The sequence below is a fragment of the Rhinoderma darwinii genome, chromosome 8 (assembly GCF_050947455.1).
Source record: "Rhinoderma darwinii isolate aRhiDar2 chromosome 8, aRhiDar2.hap1, whole genome shotgun sequence".
Classification (NCBI taxonomy): domain Eukaryota; kingdom Metazoa; phylum Chordata; class Amphibia; order Anura; family Rhinodermatidae; genus Rhinoderma; species Rhinoderma darwinii.
Window position 1 is genome coordinate 107,988,914 of NC_134694.1, and position 20,112 is coordinate 108,009,025.

A 20,112-nucleotide genomic window follows, 5' to 3' on the forward strand; every position below is an offset into this window, starting at 1 on the left:
TTTGTTCTTGACCGTGATTTGATTGAGACCACAGTAGTGAATTCAAGGTCGAAGAGATCCGTCCTTTTTCCTGACAAAGAAGAACCCGGCCCTGGCCGGGGAGGAGGATCTTTGTATGAAACCCCTCTCCAGATTCTCCTTGATATAGACCGACATAGACTGAATCTTTGGCAAGGAGAGAGTGTATACCCGTCCACGGGGAGGGGACGCATAGTCATAAGCCCGGTGTGGGGGAAGCGAGCGTCTCAGCCTCCTTCTTGCTGAAGACATCCGCAAACTGAGAGAAATGAGGGGGGCAATCCCACCAATGACTGAGGCAGAGGAGGCTGGACAGAATGGATCTGCAACAGACAGCGGCTGCGACATTTGGAGCCCCGTGGGAAAACCTCTCCGGAATTCCAGTCAAGGACTGGGGCATGTAGTCGGAGCCAAGGCAGGCCCAGTAGGACAGGATTGACGACTTTAGGCAAAACTAGAAACAAAATAAGTTCAGTATGAAGGGCTCCAACTTGGAGCTTCAGCGGCTTGGTTTCAGATACAATCGTGTCGGGCAGAGGCAGTCCATTCACCGAGGCAACAGCCAAAGACGTCTCCAGAGAGACTGTGGGTAACTGGAGAAGATCCACTAGGTCTTTCTGGATGAAGTTTGCTGCGGACCCAGAGTCCAGATAGGCAGAGACCCGGTGCGTCTTCTCGCCGGACACTATGGTCACGGGGATGGACAGCTTTGAAGAGAATTTTTTATTCAGCTCCGTTCCACCTAGTGTTGTCTCTCCAACCAATCCTAGGCATTGAAGTATTTTTGGCTTCTGAGGACACAAACGCACAACATGGCCTGCGAGGCCGCAATACAGACAAAGTCCCGAAGTACGTCTGCGTTGTTTCTCCTGGGCTGACAATTTCAGCTGGTCCACCTGAATGGGCTCCTCTGGTGGAACAACTGGTGAGGGCAACAGGGATTGCTGGAAAGTAGGAGTCAGCCCAGCCTGGGGAATCTTCTCTCCAGACGAACCTCTTAGGATCGCTCCCGGATCCTCATGTCAATCGGGGTGGCAAGAAGAGTGAGGTCATCCAGGATAGGTGGCAGATCACGAGCGGCAAGTTCGTCTTTAATCTCGGAAGACAGTCCCTGCCAGTATGTTGCCACCAAGGCCTCGTTGTTCCTGGACAGCTCTGCCGCCAGGGTGCAAAACTGAATGGAGTACTTGCCCATAGAGATTTCTCCCTGGCGAAGGATCACAGCTGCCGACGAGACTCGTCCAGTCTCCCAGATAGGATTTGCCCATGCTGGGGCCTTGCCAGTAAGGAGAGAGATGATGAAAGCGATCCTTGCGCCATCGGAAGGAAATGCTCTGGCATGTAGAATGAAGTGGCACCGGTTCAGAAATCCCCTGCAGGTACTCACTTCTCCATCGTAGCGAGGAGGTAGTGGCAGCGAAAATCGGGAGACGGCACCGGTACTGACAGGAGGTGTAGTAGGAAGAACAGCCGGAGCAACAGGAACAGATGCCGTGATGGCTACAGCTTGCGCATCCAGTTGCTGTGCAATGGAGTTCACTGCCAGGAGGAGTTGGTCTTGTCGTGACTGAACATCTCGCAGGTCTGCCTGCATGGCTTGTGACGTCGTCATGGTCTTGGGTTGACCAGCAGGGTCCATGGCCTGAGCGTACTGTCACGATCAGTGGGTATGTGGACCCACTAGGCCACACCGCCGTAGAGGAGTAGCAGCTGGCCAAACAACAGTCCTAGTACAATAGTACCTTTAATAGTTCAGACAGTAATGGAGGCTCAGAATAGATGATAGGAGGTGTATATCAGCAGACGACGTAACCGGTGGTACAACATGACTGCCAACCGGTTAAGGCACAGGAATAGATATAGCACGGGATACAGAAAACAGGTAGCAGGGCACAGGAACAACGGGAACAGGGTAACACTAAGGGACCAATTGCTAAGACTAACATGGGTAAACACAACAATGCTCAGGCAATGAGTGAAAGCCCTTTATATAGTCCAGGGTGATCATGGGCTAATTACAGATCTTACTCGTGTGTGCAGTGGCCCTGTAAGGCCGGACGCGAGCGCGCGCACACCCTATGGGAACCAGTGCAGCGATGCAGAAGTGAGTGCCGGCATCTCTCAGGAGGGAGATGCCGCCCGGCACTCACTCGTCCTTCGGGGGGCAGGTAAGAACGACGGTCCGCGGATGTGGAAGTTACACAGGTCCTGTGTCTCTGACACGCAGGAACCACCCGTTATTGATCAGATCTAAGTTATGAACTTAGATGTGGTCGGTAACAGCTTGATCCTGCGTGTCAGAGACATGCAGGACCCGCTGACACTAAACCCGTCAGTGCGCTGACCTGACGGATTCAGGTCTCAGCACAAGATACAGCTGCTCTGTATATAGAATACAAAGCAGCTGTATCTCAGAGTAACAATTATTTTTAATAAAAAGTAATTAGAAAGTTGCACCAAACACACTGCTAAATATTTTTATTTAAAAAAAAAAAAGTTTTCAGAGGTGTACATAACCTTTAAGACCAAGGAAACTACTATGCGACATGCAAAGTCTATGTACTACTGTTAGGCAAGAGTGCACATATCATAGAGGAGACCGCTGTACGTCAACTCCATCCCTCTTTACCATGGACATTGTGAAACTATGTAGGTCTCCCCTTCTCAGAAACCACAATGTCAACAAACAAAGAAAGGGGGAACCATCTTAAGTATTAGGTCACCTTTTCTTCATAAGGGAAACCTGTCACATTGTAAACGCAATCTGATCTGCCGGCAGCATGTTATAGAGCAGGAGGAGCTGAGTAGATTGATAGTTTTGTGGAAAAGATTCAGTATAAGGCTTCGTTCACATCTGCGTTGGGACTCATGGGTTCTGTCTGAGCTTTCCGTCAGGAGAACCCATGAACGGAATCCAAACTGAAACAAACGTAAACCGTAGGTTTCCGTTTGCATCAGCATTGATTTTAATGGTGACGGATCCGGTGCAAATGGTTTCCGTTTGTCACCGTTGTGTACGGGTTCCGTCGTTTTTATGGAATGAATAGTGCCGTCGACTAAGGTATTGATTCCGTCAAAACGACGGAACCCTTACAGAACAGTAACAAACGGAAACCATTTGCACCAGATCTGTCTGCAAATCAATGGTGATGCAAAAGTAAAGCTATGGTTTCCGTTTGCTTCAGTTTGGATTCCATTCATGGGTTCTCCTGATGGAAAGCTCCAACGGAACCCATGAACGGAGTCCCGACGCAGATGTGAACGAAGACATACTTGTCATTTATTGCTGTAGATATCTGCTCATTCTGGGGTTAAGAGTACAATAGGCGGTCCTAGAACGGGCATTCCAAGCCCCCCGTTCCTTCTCACTGCACCCCGTGCAGTGAGGAAGAGCTTAAATAGAGCAGCAGTCTAGGATGTGCCCTGCCGCCATTCAATGTCTATGGGGTTGACATACACAGTTGAGCGCAACTCGGCTTTCTCCGTTAGTCTCATAGACTATGGATGGAGCAGCAGGGCCCATGCATATCCGCCGCTCCATTCAAAGTTCCCCTAACTGCTCAAGTCCCCTGTTCTAGTGATTTTAAGTGACCCAGTGGTGGGGCCACAGCTATCAAACATTTTTAACCTTTTGTGTGGATAAATGTCGATCTTGAGACAACCCCTTTAATGATTCTCATGCATCACTCAGAAATTACTGGTGGCCAGGGATTTTCTGGAAACCATTAAAGAGGTCTATGACTAACTTCCCGCTCCCATCATATTAGAAATTGACCCATATACTGCCCTTGCACAGGAACCTTCTGATGTCTGTGTCCGCATCTGATCATACAGAAGTGTCCCCTTACGTTCTCTCTAAATCTGACATAACCCGAGATGTATGGTGCGAGATGTACAAGCAACCATGTAAAACAAAAAAGTATACCCCAGACCAATGTTTGAGCAACCTAGCAGATAATTCGGTCTTGGGGCCATTTATAATCAATGATGTATTTTCGATACTCACTTTTAATACCTCGTGGGATAGGTAACCATGAGTCTCTTTCAGTCTAGAGATAGCACTGTGACATAATCCTCCAATCACTGCCATGAGTGTATTAAAGTTCTGTAGTTTGCGGAGTTTCTGAAAAACAAAGACCAAAAATTATAACAAATGCAAAAGCAGATGACGCTCGTCCCTTCTTCATGCTTCATCTGAAACATTCAAAGTAAATTATACACCACATAGTAAAGAATTGCCTAATATTATACTATGTGTTTCTATTTTATTAGTAGTTTCACGTATTATTTATAATGTCATGGTTGAGTTTTCTGACTAATGATTGAGGGATTGGCAAATCCACAGCACGCACATTATGTTGTGGGTTTGCTGCAGATTTTCGTATGGGAATTCACCCTTTGCAATGGAAAGGATGAAATTTGCTGCAAAATCTACATCTGAAACACATGCGTATATGCTACAGATTTGCTGTAGATCTGTGGTGGATTTATCCTGCCGCGTCTGAACCTACTATTAATTAAACATGTTGAGAACATTTCGGCCGTAGGCTCTGTACACACTGCAGTCAGAGATTCCATTTACGCAGTACCACCAGATTTGACTGGAAAATAGTGCTGCAGGCAGAGCAAAATGACGGACACCATGACGGAACTGGACAGATCCTATCGTAAGTCAATGGGGTCCGTCGGGTGCCGCTGTTGTCCTAGCGATAGGCCTTTACTTCTAACGGTGGGAAAATCCTTTAAAGGGGCTCTTCAATCACAACAACTTATCACCTATCAACAGGATAGGTGATAAGTGTTTGATCGCTGGGGGTCCCACCGCTGGGACGCCCACCGATCAAGAGAACGGGGGTCCTAAGTCCCCTGTATAAATGGAGCAGCTGGTAACGCATGCACGCTGCCACTCCATTCATTCTCTATGGAACTTCCGGATATAGTGTGACCTGCTGCTCCGTTCATACAGGGGACTCGGGACTCCCGTTCTCTTGATCGGTGGGGGTCCCAGTGGTGGGACCCCCAGCGATCAAACAATTATCACCTATCCTGTGGATAGGTGATAAGTTGTTGTGTTGGGACAACCCCTTTAAGTAATAAAATTCATAAAATTAAGAATTTGATTATAAGCCTTAAATTGGCCAAACATGTCTTGAATTTCCATCCGAGGATCAGATTATTAAAAATAAAAAAAACATTACAAAAGAAAAGGTTCCACAAACACCTATTCACCCTAACACTCACACCCGAAACCCGCTCATCATAAAGGGAACTTCTGTCTGAGTCCTCGAAGGCCCATAGCGCTCGAATAAGCCGATCTTGGCAGATTCCTCACAGTTGCTTGACATTCAACCCAAAAGGTCTTTATTTTGTCAAATTTTTGTGAATGCTTCTTCTCATATACAAAAACGTCTACACACAAGGGCACACAGGTTGATCTACTGCAACAAACTCGGTGTGTTCTCAGACTTGCAGACAGTAGTAACAACCTTTGTGGTACAATAAAGCAATATTACACAATCTCTGGTCCCACTATACCCAGGAGACACACCTGGGGCGATGATGACATGAAGTACACCGAAATTTATATTAAAATACCATGAAGATTTACTCTGTTCTCACCTGTGTCACCTGAATGAACTTGGTGAAGACCTCTGCTCTCTGCTGTGGAGTAGGACGGTTGAGGATCATGAGTTGAACCCATTGAGAAATACTGTTGCACAAGTTGACTGATCCCTCCAATCGTGGAGTTTCACTTAGAGAACTTTGTAAAATGTAGCTTTGATAGTCTAAATGCTGTAAAAGAAAACATGATGAGTAAAGATGGACCAGATGACCAGGCAAAGTCAATTCTGTTGAACTGTTCCACCTGCTAGTTTTAGCCAGTTTTGCCCAATATAGCATCATATATTGAGTCACAGTGACTTCCCCGGTTGAACGACCAGATATGGTCAGTAGATAGCAACTTAAAACCCTATCCAGGCATGTAGTCATCTTCCGTTAACATAAAGGAACGGAGCATGCAAATATCCGGCCAATTATCATGCATGGTCGAGGGTCTCGAACAGTTTGACCATCCAATTGAATGGCCAAATTGAAGATTTTAGCTTCTCAAGGCTCTAAAGTGAGGTGATCCGAGCAGTCAGTATTTTTATAAATGTCATATAAGGGTTTTAGACTTCTCCATGCAGTAGACACTGTGTGAAAGTGTCACAGAGAGGAAGTTTAGGCAGCTTTTACATTTCGACAGTAGACGGGACCAATATAAATAAATTATTGAGGAAATTGTAAAATGTTTACCAAAATCCTGCAGAAACATTTAAATTCCAGGTAGCTGAGATGTTCTGCAAGTTCTGATGGCTCCAGGTGATCAAAGAGGAGGGAGACTTTCCTCTTTTTATTGAAGCTGGGAGACTCTGGAAATGGTTTTGTGATTTCTTGGTCACAACTGTCACAGACAAAAGGTAAAAAGAATATATCAATAAAGTGCTGTACAAAATATTCCGTCATCCCAGAATTCTCTATTATTACCTTTTTGTTACACTTTATTATTTCAGTTTTTTACATAGGTTGTCTTATCAGAGACATCTCCTTTCAGTAGGTAACTGTTGTACAGATCAGCAGATTGCCGCAAGGTAAATGTAATATTACATAGTGGATATTCAGATGAATGACCGACCATTTATTACATGGACGCCTCAAGTCCACCAGAACAGGAATTACTCTTACAGAATGGCTCCCTAGTGTGGCTCATATTGAGGGGTCCTGAGACGGGAACCGCCACTGGGACGTCCATATGATCTAATAGGGCATATGGACTAGGGTTGTCTTCATGAGACCTCTTTGAACGAGATGTATTCTATGACTCTGTAACTCCATTAGGCTATGATGCCCAAATGGAGAAGACAGAGAAGACTCTTCCCAAGAGTTGTTGGCCCGCCCAAATTTCTGCAAGGGTACAGCAACAACTGATCCTGGAAGTTACAACACATCTCAGAATAGCATCCAAAAAACTGTAGGTCTCTCGTTTTCAAGACTCTATAATAAGAATTTGATGGGATTTGAGGGAGAGTAGAAGGCATATTACCAAATAACCATGGGGCCCAATAATAAAAATTGCAATGGGATCCCACTCCATCATGACCTCCTTCAGCATCAGGTTCAGATCATGAAATGCTTTGCTTAGTTTGGTCTCCACTCTTCACCCTGTGTCTTATCCTCAATTTTTCATTACCCTATCCACTCTCTCCTTAGATGATCTCTCTGGGTGGAGGTGGTCACCCTTGGCTGCTGGGCCCTAAAGAAGCTGCTATGCCTGCTACCTTTGTGAGTACGTCCATGGGTGGTAGCAAGGCAGAAACCCATCAATGCATGCGTCATTTGCAAAAACACCTGGTTGATCTCCAAACCTTTCAATGCATTGAAGATAATATTCTATGGACAGATAGGTAAAAAAAAAAACAATTTGGAGACAGGTTCAATTTACCCTGGTATAAAGCAAATGGAGCATTCTGTAAGAACATCATATCAACAGGCAAACAAGCTGGGGGTAGGGCAATGATGTGAGGATGCTTTGCTACCCTACGACCTTGCTATTATTATTAAACCAAGATTTCTACACTGCACCAGAAAATCCTTAAAGGGACTGTCTGATCATAACCAGAAGTCTTATAAGGTTTTACATTGATCCACATCATAAAATTCCTTAAAAGCAATATGTAAGGGTATGTGCACACACACTAATTACGTCCGTAATTGACGGACGTATTTCGGCCGCAAGTACCGGACCGAACACAGTGCAGGGAGCCGGGCTCCTAGCATCATACTTATGTACGATGCTAGGAGTCCCTGCCTCGCTGCAGGACAACTGTCCCGTACTGAAAACATGATTACAGTACGGGACAGTTGTCCTGCAGCGAGGCAGGGACTCCTAGCATCGTACATAACTATGATGCTAGGAGCCCGGCTTCCTACACTGTGTTCGGTCCGGGACTTGCGGCCGAAATACGTCCGTCAATTACGGACGTAATTAGTGTGTGCGCACATACCCTAAGGCTCATATTAAATTAAATTAATTGTTTACAATTATTGCTGCAACCAGTTAAGTTACAAGTAAACTTAACATTTTATCAAGATGTCATCTTATTTCTAACATTCTGTACTTATTATCTATATAATATATTTTTATAGCGGTCGGAGATCAGTTTTCTGTTACAGACTCCCAAATCCCCTGCAGATAGAGTTAAATAAAAAAATTCTCTCTGCCTCCTTAGCCACCACTAGGGGGAGCATAGGAGCTTACCGCATACTGTTTTATCATTCAGTTCAATGTATACATCAGTCGTTCTCAATTTGTGAGGTGAGTATCACTGGAAAGGCGCCCCCCAGTTTTTAGTGAAGTGCAGCTAGGATGGCAGTTTTGACAGAATGGATCATAAGTTTCACAGGTCTTTCTCTGGCTGCACTAGTCTCTGGTTTAGCAGCATAATTGCCCCTGTGCTTATTATATTGGGCTCATGAGACAATTTTTTTGAACTTTTGGCATAAACTTTGACCCGCTGGTATGCGAGGCCTTTGAGGCCCCACATAAATCCCCAAAATATCCAAATATATAAATACAAAAAATATGTAGAAGCCCCTGTATAAATCCTATGCAGTGTATTTATGAGGTCCCCCTAGTGGCAGTTCCAGGCAGCCAGCATTTATCGTTTAACCTTGTCTATTCAGAGGATTTGGAGCTTCGTATCAGAAAAACCTAAATTATTCAGCACAGCAGTTTGAACCTGTAAAGATTAAATGAACAAATGGTGTTATATGTCCACACAGGTTCTCTTGTCTAATATTATTTTGTTTCTAGAAATCAGGAACTATTCTATGTGACAATTATGTAATAATAAGGGACATCTGAAATTGTAAGGATTACTAAACGTCCAAGGAAACATACAGATTACTGAAGTCAAGGCAGGTGATAATGAAATTTAAGGTTATTTCTTATAAACGTTAATAAGTTCTTACAAGCAGGAACTGTCAATACTTTGTCGGTGATCACTTGGCCTTCTTTTATCTTTTACCACTTCCCAAAAATCCCCCATCAGCTCTTCCAGTTCATTGTCTGTCCGAAACACCTCTGGATATTGATTCACCCAGAACCTGGAGGGAAGGGTTACATAAATGAAGCATATTTAGAACAATTTCAAAGACGTCATTGCTGTTTTAAAATAAATACATTTTTAGATACATTATTCGTCTTATTTTCTGAATTAAATAAGGGGCGTCCCTTGTTTGAGACCTCCATCAATCAGTAAGAGCAGAGATTGGCCGTTAAGAGCATCTCTCAATCTGGAGGACTCATCATGTCCATGTAAAGCCCATTGATTGCAATGAGCACCATGTAATGCCTGATTTAACCTGGGGTGGCACTGTAGTGGAACTGAACACTTGCTCCCTGATCGCTGGGACAACCTGTGATCAGCTTATTTTTTGAGAATAAAAGATTGTAAATAATGTACAACCGTTTTGAATATGTTATACAGGGTTACACTTAGGTTTGTAGGGACTGTTTGATAAACATAGAGTAACTAAAGTAAGACCTGGGGAAAGACCAGCAGAAAAGACAACAAATATTTACCTGAGGAAATGGCAGATCTGCATTTTTCTATGGTTTGGAGAAGCTTCCCTGTAAGTAGTTGGTGGTTAAGGGTCTAAACATAAACCCTGAGTTATTGAGAGTAAACAGTAAAGCATCTATATACATCTTAGACCGTTTCATAACACAGGTAAGGATATAGTTGAAGAAGTTTTCGTGCAAATTCAGCAGATGGCACCACCCAGCTATGCATGACAAGGATCATATGAACGGTGTCTTCATTTCTCCAGAGCTTTCCATCAACATCTTGTCAAAACAAGTAACATTAATGACATGTCAGCACAATCTGCATTGTCCATTTGGCCTAATATGCTAAGTAGTGGGCCCTCAGCTGACCATAGACATGAGATGTTAGTTAGGGTCCTATTACATGGCCGACGTGGGCCGTGTAAACGAGCGCCGATCTACGAGACAGCTCGTTGATCGGCGCCCATTTGCTCCTTTCACATGGAACAATGATTGCTTATGTATAGGAACGAGCGATCGTTACTCTGATCGCTGGTCCTCATACGGCCGCGCGTCTCCCCGATTACACAGAGATGTGCTGCCGACAACGATGATTTTTAATTCTGCATAAAAGAACAAATCAGCCGATGGACACTGGTTGCCCTATCATTGGCCCATGTAATAGGGCCTTTAGAAGATCCAGTCAATGTGTGGCCCACCATTTTAGGCGCATTGACCTGACTCCTCAGAGTAGACTATCTCTGATGTGGTGAATTTTTAGCTATTTACCAAATGACTGTATGCATTTCTCCATCAGTTCTTCCAGACTGCAGCTCTTTCCAAGTTGTTCCAATGTGACAGACCCAAGAGCCTTGTTAATCTCGGCAGGGCTCGGACAAGTCATCCTTCTCCTCCTCCGACTCTGGGAGTGCCGACTCTTAACAGTGACGATGACTCCATTACTGTTAATAATTTGACTAGGAATCTCCAGGCGAGATTTTCTGTAAAAATGACAAACCTATAACCTTTATTTTCATACAGAACAAAATCATTTATTCTTTTCATGATTTATTTAGTCAAATACTCATATTAGTTGGTCTCGAAGCCTACACATTGAATTATGATGTATAGGTTTCATCACAACACAGGGTCCAACATATTAGTCATGCAGAAGACTGCTTAGTAGGGATGAGTGGATCGATTCTACACAAATCAAATTCGTTCCAAATTTCTAAAAAGTCTGGGAGTCTGCGAAATCCGAATCTTCTGGGGTCCAAATCACAGCAAAATGGCGGCCGCTGACAAGCGCCGGCCACAATTTAAGAAGTTAGAAAAAGGATGACATGACCTCCCTATAATGCCTTGCAGAAAGACTTCACTGCGGTTATCTCGGTTTCTAGCACAGCCAATCATGAGGGGTCTAGGTGGATGCCACTTATAATACTGTGACAGAAAGCCTTAGGGACCAGGTGCGACGGTTACGACTGCACCCCCTTTTTGTAACGTATTGACTGTTATGTCTGTCCAGTGTCACTAGATGGCACTGTAACTGGGAGGCTTTTAAAAAAAATAATGTCAGTTATTTGTATGTTCGTTCTCATTTATGTAGACTTGTTGGTATTTATTCTCATTCTCCATTTTTTAGCATGCACACGACTGTAAAAATCATCCGTAATTGCGGACCGCAATTACGGACCCATTCACTTCTATTGGGGAAGGTGTCCAGGCCGTAGAAGGGTACCGCAAAAGATAGAGCACAGGCCGAGAATGCGGACGGCCGTCCGCGGCCGGCCGTGCACGCATTTGCGGCCTGTGATTACGGGCACGGCCGTGTGCACGGGGCCTAAACCAGTAAAAAGAGCCTATATTGTTGTTGTCGCATCGTTGTCATTTTCAATCAAAATTCATTACAGTTTCTTAAAGAGTAACCGTACTTTCAGAAAACTTTTCATATATCATAGAGACATATCAGAAGTTTGGATTGGTGGGGGTCCAGGTGCGGAGACATCAGCTCAGCGCCATGCACCTTCAGCTGTGATCGACGCTCCTTGTTAGGCTGAAGACGGACCACAAGAACATCTACGAGCCGTCTTCAGCCAAGGAAGGCCGATCACAACCGAAGGTGCAGGGCGCTCAGCTGTGTGCTTCTGCAACTTCATTTCAGCAACAGTGGGGGTCTCAGCACCCGGACCCCCTCTGATCCAAACTTCTCTTAGTTGTCTATGAATTATCAAACATTTTTGAAAAAGTACATTTACTCTTTAACCCCTTAAGGACACAGCCTGTTTTGGCCTTAAGGACACAGCCTATTTTTTCAAATCTGACATGTGTTACTTTATGTTGTAATAACTCCGGAATGCTTTTACCTAGCCAAGCAATTCTGAGATTGTTTTCTCGTGACACATTGGACTTTATGATACTGAAAAAATTTTGTCGTTAAATTCAATATTTATTTGTAAAAAACACCAAAATTTAGAGAAAATTTGCAAAAATCTGCATTTTTCTAAATTGTAATGTATCTGCTTGTAAAACAGATAGTTATACCACACAAAATAGTTACTAGTTAACATTTCCTATATGTCTACTTTATGTTTGCATTGTTTTTTGAACGTGCTTTTATTTTTCTAGGACGTTACAAGGCTTAGAACTTTGGCAGCAATTTATCATATTTTCAAGAAAATTTCAAAAGGCTATTTTTTCAGGGACCAGTTCAGTTCTGAAGTGGCTTTGAGGGCCTTATATATTAGAAACCCCCTATAAAACACCCCATTTTAAAAACTGCACCCCTTAAAGTACTCAAAACAGCATTCAGAAATTATTTGAACCCTTTAGGCATTTCACAAGAAATAAAGCAAAGTAGAGGTGAAATTTACAAATTTCAATTTTTTTTTACTAAATTCATTTGTAATACAGTTTTTTCTGTAACACAGAAGGTTTTACCCGAGAAATGTAACTCAATATTTATTGCCCAGATTCTGCAATTTTTAGAAATATCCCACATGTGGTCCTAGTGCGGTAAAGGACCGAAACACCGGCCTCAGAAGCAAAGGAGCACCTGGTGGATTTTGGGGCCTCTATTTTATTAGAATATATTTTAGGCACCATGTCAGGTTTGAAGAGGTCTTGTGGTGCCAAAACAACGGAAACCCCCCAAAAGTGACCCGATTTTGGAAACTACACCCCTGAAGGAATTTTTCTAGGGGTATAGTTAGCATTTTTAGCCCACAGGTTTTTTGCTAAATTTATTGGAACTTGTCTGTGAAAATGAAAATCTACTTTTTTTCTGAAAAAACATACGATGTTTTCGTTTTTACAAGGAATAAAGGAGAAAAAGCACCACAACATTTGTAAAGCAATGTCTCCCGATTACGGCAATACCCCATATGTGGTAATAAACTGCTGTTTGGACCCACGGCAGGGCTCAGAAGGGAACTAGGGCCATTTGGATTTTGGAGCGCAGATTTTGCTGGAATGGTTTTCGGTGCCATGTCGTGTTTGCAAAGCCCTGGAGGGACCATAACAGTGGAAACTCCCCAAAAGTGACCCCATTTTGGAAACTACACCCCTCAAGGATTTTTTCAAGAGGTATATTTAGCATTTTTAGCCCACAGATTTTTTGCTAAATTTATTGGAACTGGTCTGTGAAAATGAAAATCTACTTTTTTTCTGGAAAAACATACAATGTTTTAGATTTTACAAGGAATAAAGGAGAAAAAGCACTCCAACATTTGTAAAGCAATGTCTCCCGATTACGGCAATACCCCATATGTGGTAATAAACTGCTGTTTGGACCCACAGCGGGGCTCAGAAGGGAAGGAGGGCCATTTGGATTTTGGAGCGCAGATTTTGCTGGAATGGTTTTCGGTGCCATGCCGTGTTTGCAAAGCCCTGAAGGGACCATAACAGTGGAAACTCCCCAAAAGTGACCCCATTTTGGAAACTACACCCCTCAAGGAATTTTTCTTGGGGTATAGTTAGCATTTGGACCCTACACGGTTTTTGCTGAATCTATGGGAATTATGCCGTGAAATTGAAAATCTAAATTTTTTCTAATAAAATGTCGTTTTAGCTCAGATTTTTTCATTTTTACAACAGATAAAGGAGAAAACACACCCCAATATTTGTAAAGCAAACTCTTCTGAGCACAGCAATACCCCATATGTGGTAATAAACTGCTGTTTGGACACATGGCGGAAGTTAGAAAGGACGGAGCGCCATTTGACTTTTGGAGCTCAAGTTTTGCTGGAATGGTTTGCGGCCCCATGTCACATTTGAAAAGCCACTGAGGGGCCAAAATACTGCAAACCCGGCAAAAGTGACCCCATTTGGTAAACTACACCCCTCAAGGCATTTATCATTTGCCTGGACATATGACGGCTTAGGAGTGAAAGGCGCATGTGAGACCAATTTTGGTGATTTTCGCAGCATTAGCCCACAACGGCAGGGCTCTGGGGTCAAATAGTAAAACAAACCCCCAAGTAGTGACCCCCATTTTGGAAACTGCACCCCTGAAGGCATTTTATTAACGGGTGTAGTGAGCATTTTGACCACACAGGTTTTTTTTTTTTCTATTAGAAATGAATGCTCAGTGGATGGTGCAAAGTGAAAATTGCAAATTTCCACAGGTATGTGCCATTTTAGTGCACAATATTTTGTGCCCAGTTCGTGCCACTGAAGACAAATACCTCAAACTGTTAAGCGGGTTCTCCCGGGTATGGCGATGCCATATATGTGGACGTACACTGCTGCTTGGGCACGCTGCAGGGCGCACCATTTGGCTTTTGGAGCGTGGATTTTGCTCGCTAGTTGTTTTGTTTGGGGTATTGCTGGTATTTCAGTTTATGATGTGGGGGCATATGTAAGCTGTGTGGAGAACATCAGGGGTATAATAAGAGAGTATAATAATGCGGTAAATAAATAATAATCCGCAGACGTGGCCGGTGTTGCACTGATAAATGGCGCCCGATATTATCCGCTTTTGGACACTCTGCACATTTTGCATCGCCATATTCTGAGAGCCAAAACGTCTTTATTTTTTTTCACTGGAGCTGGGTGAGGGCTTATTTGTTGCGGGACAATCTGTAGATCTCATTGGCACCATTTTGGGGTACATGCGATTTTTTGATCACTTTGTATTAAATTTTTTTGGCAAGCAAGGTGACCAAAAACCTGCAATTCTGATGATTTTTATTATTATTTTTTTTACGGCGTTCGCCATGCGCTATGAATGACAATTTTACGTTATTCTACGGGTCGGTATGATTACGGCGATACCATATATATATAGTTGTTCTTAAGTTTTGCAGCGTCTGCACGATAAAATCACTTTTGTTTCAAATAATTTATTTTTGGTGTCACCAGATTCTGAGAGCCATAACATTTTTATTTTTCCGTCAAAAAAGCTGCGGGAGGGCTTGTTTTTTGCGGGACGGGCTGCGTTTTTTAATGGTATAATTTTGGGGTACATGCAATTTTTAGATCCCTTTTTTTATTCTGTTTTGCAAGGGGTAGTGACTAACAAAAAGCGATTCTGGAATAGTTTTTTATTTAATTTTTTTACGGTGTTCACCGTACGGGTAAAATAGCGTGATATTTTTATAGTTTGGGTCGTTACGGACGCGGGGATACCACATATGTGTACTTTTATTTATGTTTTTTGGTTTTTCCTATAATAAAAGACTTATTATAGGAAAAAAGGCTGTTATAGTGTTTTTTAACATGAAACTTATTTTTTTTTTTACTTTTTTACAACATTTTTATTAACTTGTTTTAACTTTTACTTTTGTCCCACTAGGGAACTTGAAGGCATGAAGCCCTGATCGCTATTCTAATACACTGCACTACCTACATAGTGCAGTGTATTAGAGCTGTCAGCTATTCACTGACAGCAAGCCTATTAGGCTTCGCCTCCCGGCGGGGCCTAATAGGCTTCCGTACTAGGAAGCGATTGTTAGGCTATGGTTGCCATAGCAACCATCAGAACACTCGCGGGTGCCGATGGTTGTTATTAGCAACCATAGGGTACGATCTAATCACTTAGATGCAGCGATAGCTGCATCTAAGGGGTTAATCGGCCGGATCGGAGCCTTGCTCCGGTCCTGGCCGTTAGGGCACGATGTCAGCTGTGACAAACAGCTGACACCCGCGCCCGTGGCAACCATCGTGGTTGCCGACAGGGCTACAAGCCACTTCGATGCATCGATCACGTTTATCGATGCATCGAAGGGGTTAATCGGCCGGATCGGAGCCTAGCTCCGGTCCTGGCAGTTGCAGAGGGGCGTCGGGCAGCTGATTCCCGGCGGTGATAACGCTGGCTCAGCTTCTGAGCCAGCGTCATCACATACACACGTCATAGAGCTGTGATTGGTCAGTCTGCTTTGACTGACCAATCACAGCGATCGCCGGCAGGAGACCGCTGTGAATGGTCCCCTGCCGTCTTACTGTGCCGATCAACTGTCATAAACAGTTGACGGCACAGTTCTGTCACCTTGTCCTTTGACAGGGTGACAGTTTTTAGCCAGGACGCACCGGTACGTCCCTGTGCCTTAAAGCACTTCAATGCAGGACGTACCGGTACGTCCTGGTGCGCTAAGGGGTTAAAGGTCGGGCTGTGTTCACATCTGCATCAGAGCCTCCATTGGCAATTCCACAGCATGCAGCGCTATTCTTTCTGTCAAAACGATGGTAATCATGGAAATGATGACGGACCCCCGACGGACAAAGTGTAAGTCAATGGAGTCCTTTGTGCGCCCTTGGAAACCGTTGTACAACGGATGTGTCACAGCTTCATGGCTTCCGTTATGAGTGGAGGACACGACACAGATGTATACATACTGTAGTGTCAATATATTCATATACAATGAAGGTTCATATGAATGACAGCAAGCAGAGATCATAAAAACGTGTCATTATACAAAGAATAACATTTATTCGCTGAATACGACTTTAAATCGTTTATCCCACCACAAACGTTTATGGCATGTTGATAAGATATGTCATAGATGGTGAAATACCACCGATGGAACTTCCATGATAACAAGATGTTGACCTCATCATTTGTAGAGGAGAGGTGGATGTGTGCTCGACTATTTCCGTACATCCCGTAAAGTACAATGGACCACATATCCATGGCCACCTCTCTGGGAGACCCAGGGCCTGCATTCTTGGGATCAGCGGAGGTCACAGTGGTACCTCCACAGACCATCCATTTACAGCATATCTTATCGACATGCCAAGTATGTGGTGGGAAAACCAGGAAAGACCGGGCTGTCAGTGACACACATGGGACAAAGCTCCTAGAGATTAAACACATAGAGGAATAAAAGATCATTTGTCAGTAGTTGTGTCAGACTGGACCACCGGAGCACTCCCCCAGTGGTTCCAGGTTCTGACACAATAACAGGACCAGCTATAACAGCTCCCAGGAGGTCCAGGAGAAGGCAACCCCATCAGAACCTAACAGTGGAGTATATCACTCGCCATTAGGCTTTATCACAGCAGGCTCCAGGAGGTCCAGCAGAAGACAATCCCATCGTAACCTGATATTGGAGCAGATCCCTTTCTGCTAGGCTCCACTCGGCACTTTATGGGGTATTTTCACAAATTAACAATTATTAATTATTGATGATATGACCTGTGTGTGCAATGAGTAGAGTTTACAATGCAATTAAAAGTGGACGCACACATATTCCGCATAGTTGTAGGGTGGGTCTTCAAAACGGATTCCTCGTGAGGGCCAAAGGTATCTCAGTCTGAGGGCCCATGTCCAAGGCTGTATTAGGGATACGTGTTGTACAGATCCATATTATAGCGCCCCAAACCTAATACGGGCCCACATTATACCTCCATAAATTTTTAGATAGAGTTTTTTTTCTCATGGATTCCTATGGTAATTTTGGAAAAAATTTGTGGCAAGTTCCAACGCATGCCATTTTATGGAGGTATTCATACCTACAAGTATTTCTTCGAGGGGAGACTACAATGCTTTATGGAGGCCCCATCCAAAGGAACACGGACTGTCTATGAGTCAGTAATACAGACCCATGGGACCCATTATTTCTCATGAAATAGAGGACCAGTAACACACATTTCCTACATGGATCATACTGCTAATTTTAAATTTTCACAAACTTTCCTAACTTTCCATTCCCATTATCCCCACTCACAGGTAGATCTCTGACCTGGCTGGTTGTAATGATAGCGATGGCATCCTGTCCTCCTCTATCAGAATCAGTCACCTAGCACAATATACTGTGCACCGTAACTCAGAAAAAAAGCAGAAATCAGACTAAATCAGGAACTCATGTCTCGCAGTCAGCCGGGGCTGGAGGACTTCTCACTATACATTTAAACCCAAAAAAAAAAAAAGAAACTGCAAAACAAAAAGTCAAGGGATCCCAGTGATTAAGGTGTGTGATCTCCTTGTGGAGCCAAGACCTGGAGCCCACAACTCCTGGTGTCTCACTGCAAATGGAAACACAGCCTCACCTTTTGCTGTCCTTGCGATTCATGGTACAGGAAGAATGGAAGGAGGAGCGGTGGGGCCACTCCTTGGGGTCTGTGAAGTGTCTTTGCCTAGAGCTCCTGTGCTTCGGACCCCCCGAGTCACTACATAGATTGCTGAGGGATGGGACTCTCTATGTGACAGGGGAGTGTCTTTTCAGTAATGCAGTGTGACAAAGAGGAACTGTGTAACTGTGTCAATGCGAGCCGAGGATTCAGCGAGCTCTCAAACCAAGATTAACCATAGACTTACGAAACAAAACACACATCTCACTATGTCTAAAGCATTTAACCCTCTCCCTGACAGCTCATTCTTCTGCAGATGTAGGTGGTCTGTAGTTCTCCAGCAGTTGTATTCTCATGATTGGCTAGGCATGTCACCTCGAATAGAGACCAAACCCACAATTAGGGTCCTATTCTCCTGTTTTTCATGGTCTTCTTGATGATTTGCCTCAAGATACCTCATTCAATGATCTCCTAACTTTGGAGGGTCTTCCTTAATTTCTGTGTATGGGGAGAAAGTCGCAAAAATTTTACCTCCACCAAATAACACCCAGATTGTTTTTTGTTTTTTTTTAAATTCTCCGTAGTGATACCCTTGGAGGATCAGCCCTTCCGTCCATGGTGCGATTGTATGATCTTACAAATGTGGTTTGAAGCAACTTGAAGCTCCTGAGCCCCAATGCAAAATTTGTAACTGGGTCCCCGTCTACCATTTGCAACGCTGGTGTCTTATTATGTGGCAGAAGGGCCTTTGGGCCCCCTCAGACACCCGGGCACAGGTGTGACTGCTACCTTTGTTTCCATATAGTTACACCCCTGGTTTGAAGTGCCGTTTCACCTTTCTACATAATTTTACAGTATATATAGAGATATAATCTACATGAATTATTTGCTTTACTTATGTAGTGCTGATCCTGAGTTACATTATATAGCTCATTCTCAACCACAGCTGCAGTCATAATTCTGTTGGCTTCAGAGCTAAAATCTCCTAGCATACCCTTCTTGTTCAGTGTCTGCACAGAGCTTTGCGTAAAGTACAAAAAAAATACATTTAGCATGAATCATCTACCTGTTGCAACTACTGTATATAGTGATCTCCTTACTCCATACCTCACATACTGAACTACCTCATGAATTGGTTCAGATGACACAACAACTATTCTGGAAATTACCCTGGTTTCAACATGGAATAATTATTTTAATTAGGACTCAAAATAAATTTTTATAATGTTTTTAGTGTTTTAAATTTAGAAGAGAAGCGGGCTGGGCTTTATTTGGGACGATGGGTCCCATCACACTACTAACTGTCATCATATCTATCCATCTATCTATCTATCTATCTATCTATCTATCTATCTATCTATCTATCTATCTATCTATCTATCTATCTGTCCGTCCGTCCGTCCGTCCGTCCGTCCGTCCGTCCGTCTGTCTGTCTGTCTATCTATCTATCTATCTATCTATCTATCTATCTATCTATCTATCTATCTATCTATCTATCTATCTATCTATCTATCTATCCATCCATTCATCCATCTAATTATCATCTATCTATCTATCTATCTATCTATCTATCTATCTATCTATCTATCTATCTATCTATCTATCTATCTATCTATCTATCTATCTATCTATCTATCTATCTCTCTCTCTATCTATCTATCTATCTCATCTATCTATCTATCTATCTATCTATCTATCTATCTATCTATCTATCTATCTATCTATCTATCTATCTATCTATCTATCTATCTATCTATCTATCTATCTATCTATCTATCTATCTATCTATCTATCCATAAAAAGTCCTTTAATCCGATAATTATGAAAGTTGAACTTGTTTCCCGCACAGAATTGCAATATAATGTGGAATTTCACAAGACAAGAAGCAGAAGACTGAGCAGAGAAAATCAATTAGGAGCTTCCTCTAGTTAAAAAATAAACTTAGGCTCTGTTCACATCTGCATTTGAGGCTCCATCGCAAAAGCCGTCATATTTGC

At 43.2% G+C, this 20,112-nt stretch overlaps 1 protein-coding gene across 1 annotated transcript in view; it reads right to left on the reverse strand.

The window, feature by feature from the left end:
• The window catches only part of RASGRP4 (RAS guanyl releasing protein 4), a 36,063-nt gene extending 17,946 nt beyond the window's left edge, over positions 1–18,117 (reverse strand). Inside the window, exons 1-8 of the mRNA XM_075836667.1 lie at positions 18,095–18,117; positions 10,397–10,608; positions 9,802–9,907; positions 9,644–9,697; positions 9,031–9,165; positions 6,316–6,463; positions 5,638–5,811; positions 4,025–4,141 (exon numbers count right to left, since the gene is read on the reverse strand). Of these exons, the coding sequence (XP_075692782.1) occupies positions 4,025–4,141; positions 5,638–5,811; positions 6,316–6,463; positions 9,031–9,165; positions 9,644–9,697; positions 9,802–9,907; positions 10,397–10,608; positions 18,095–18,117 (969 nt within the window). The remainder of the gene's footprint in view (positions 1–4,024; positions 4,142–5,637; positions 5,812–6,315; positions 6,464–9,030; positions 9,166–9,643; positions 9,698–9,801; positions 9,908–10,396; positions 10,609–18,094) is intronic.
• Between the last annotated feature and the right edge of the window lie 1,995 nt (positions 18,118–20,112).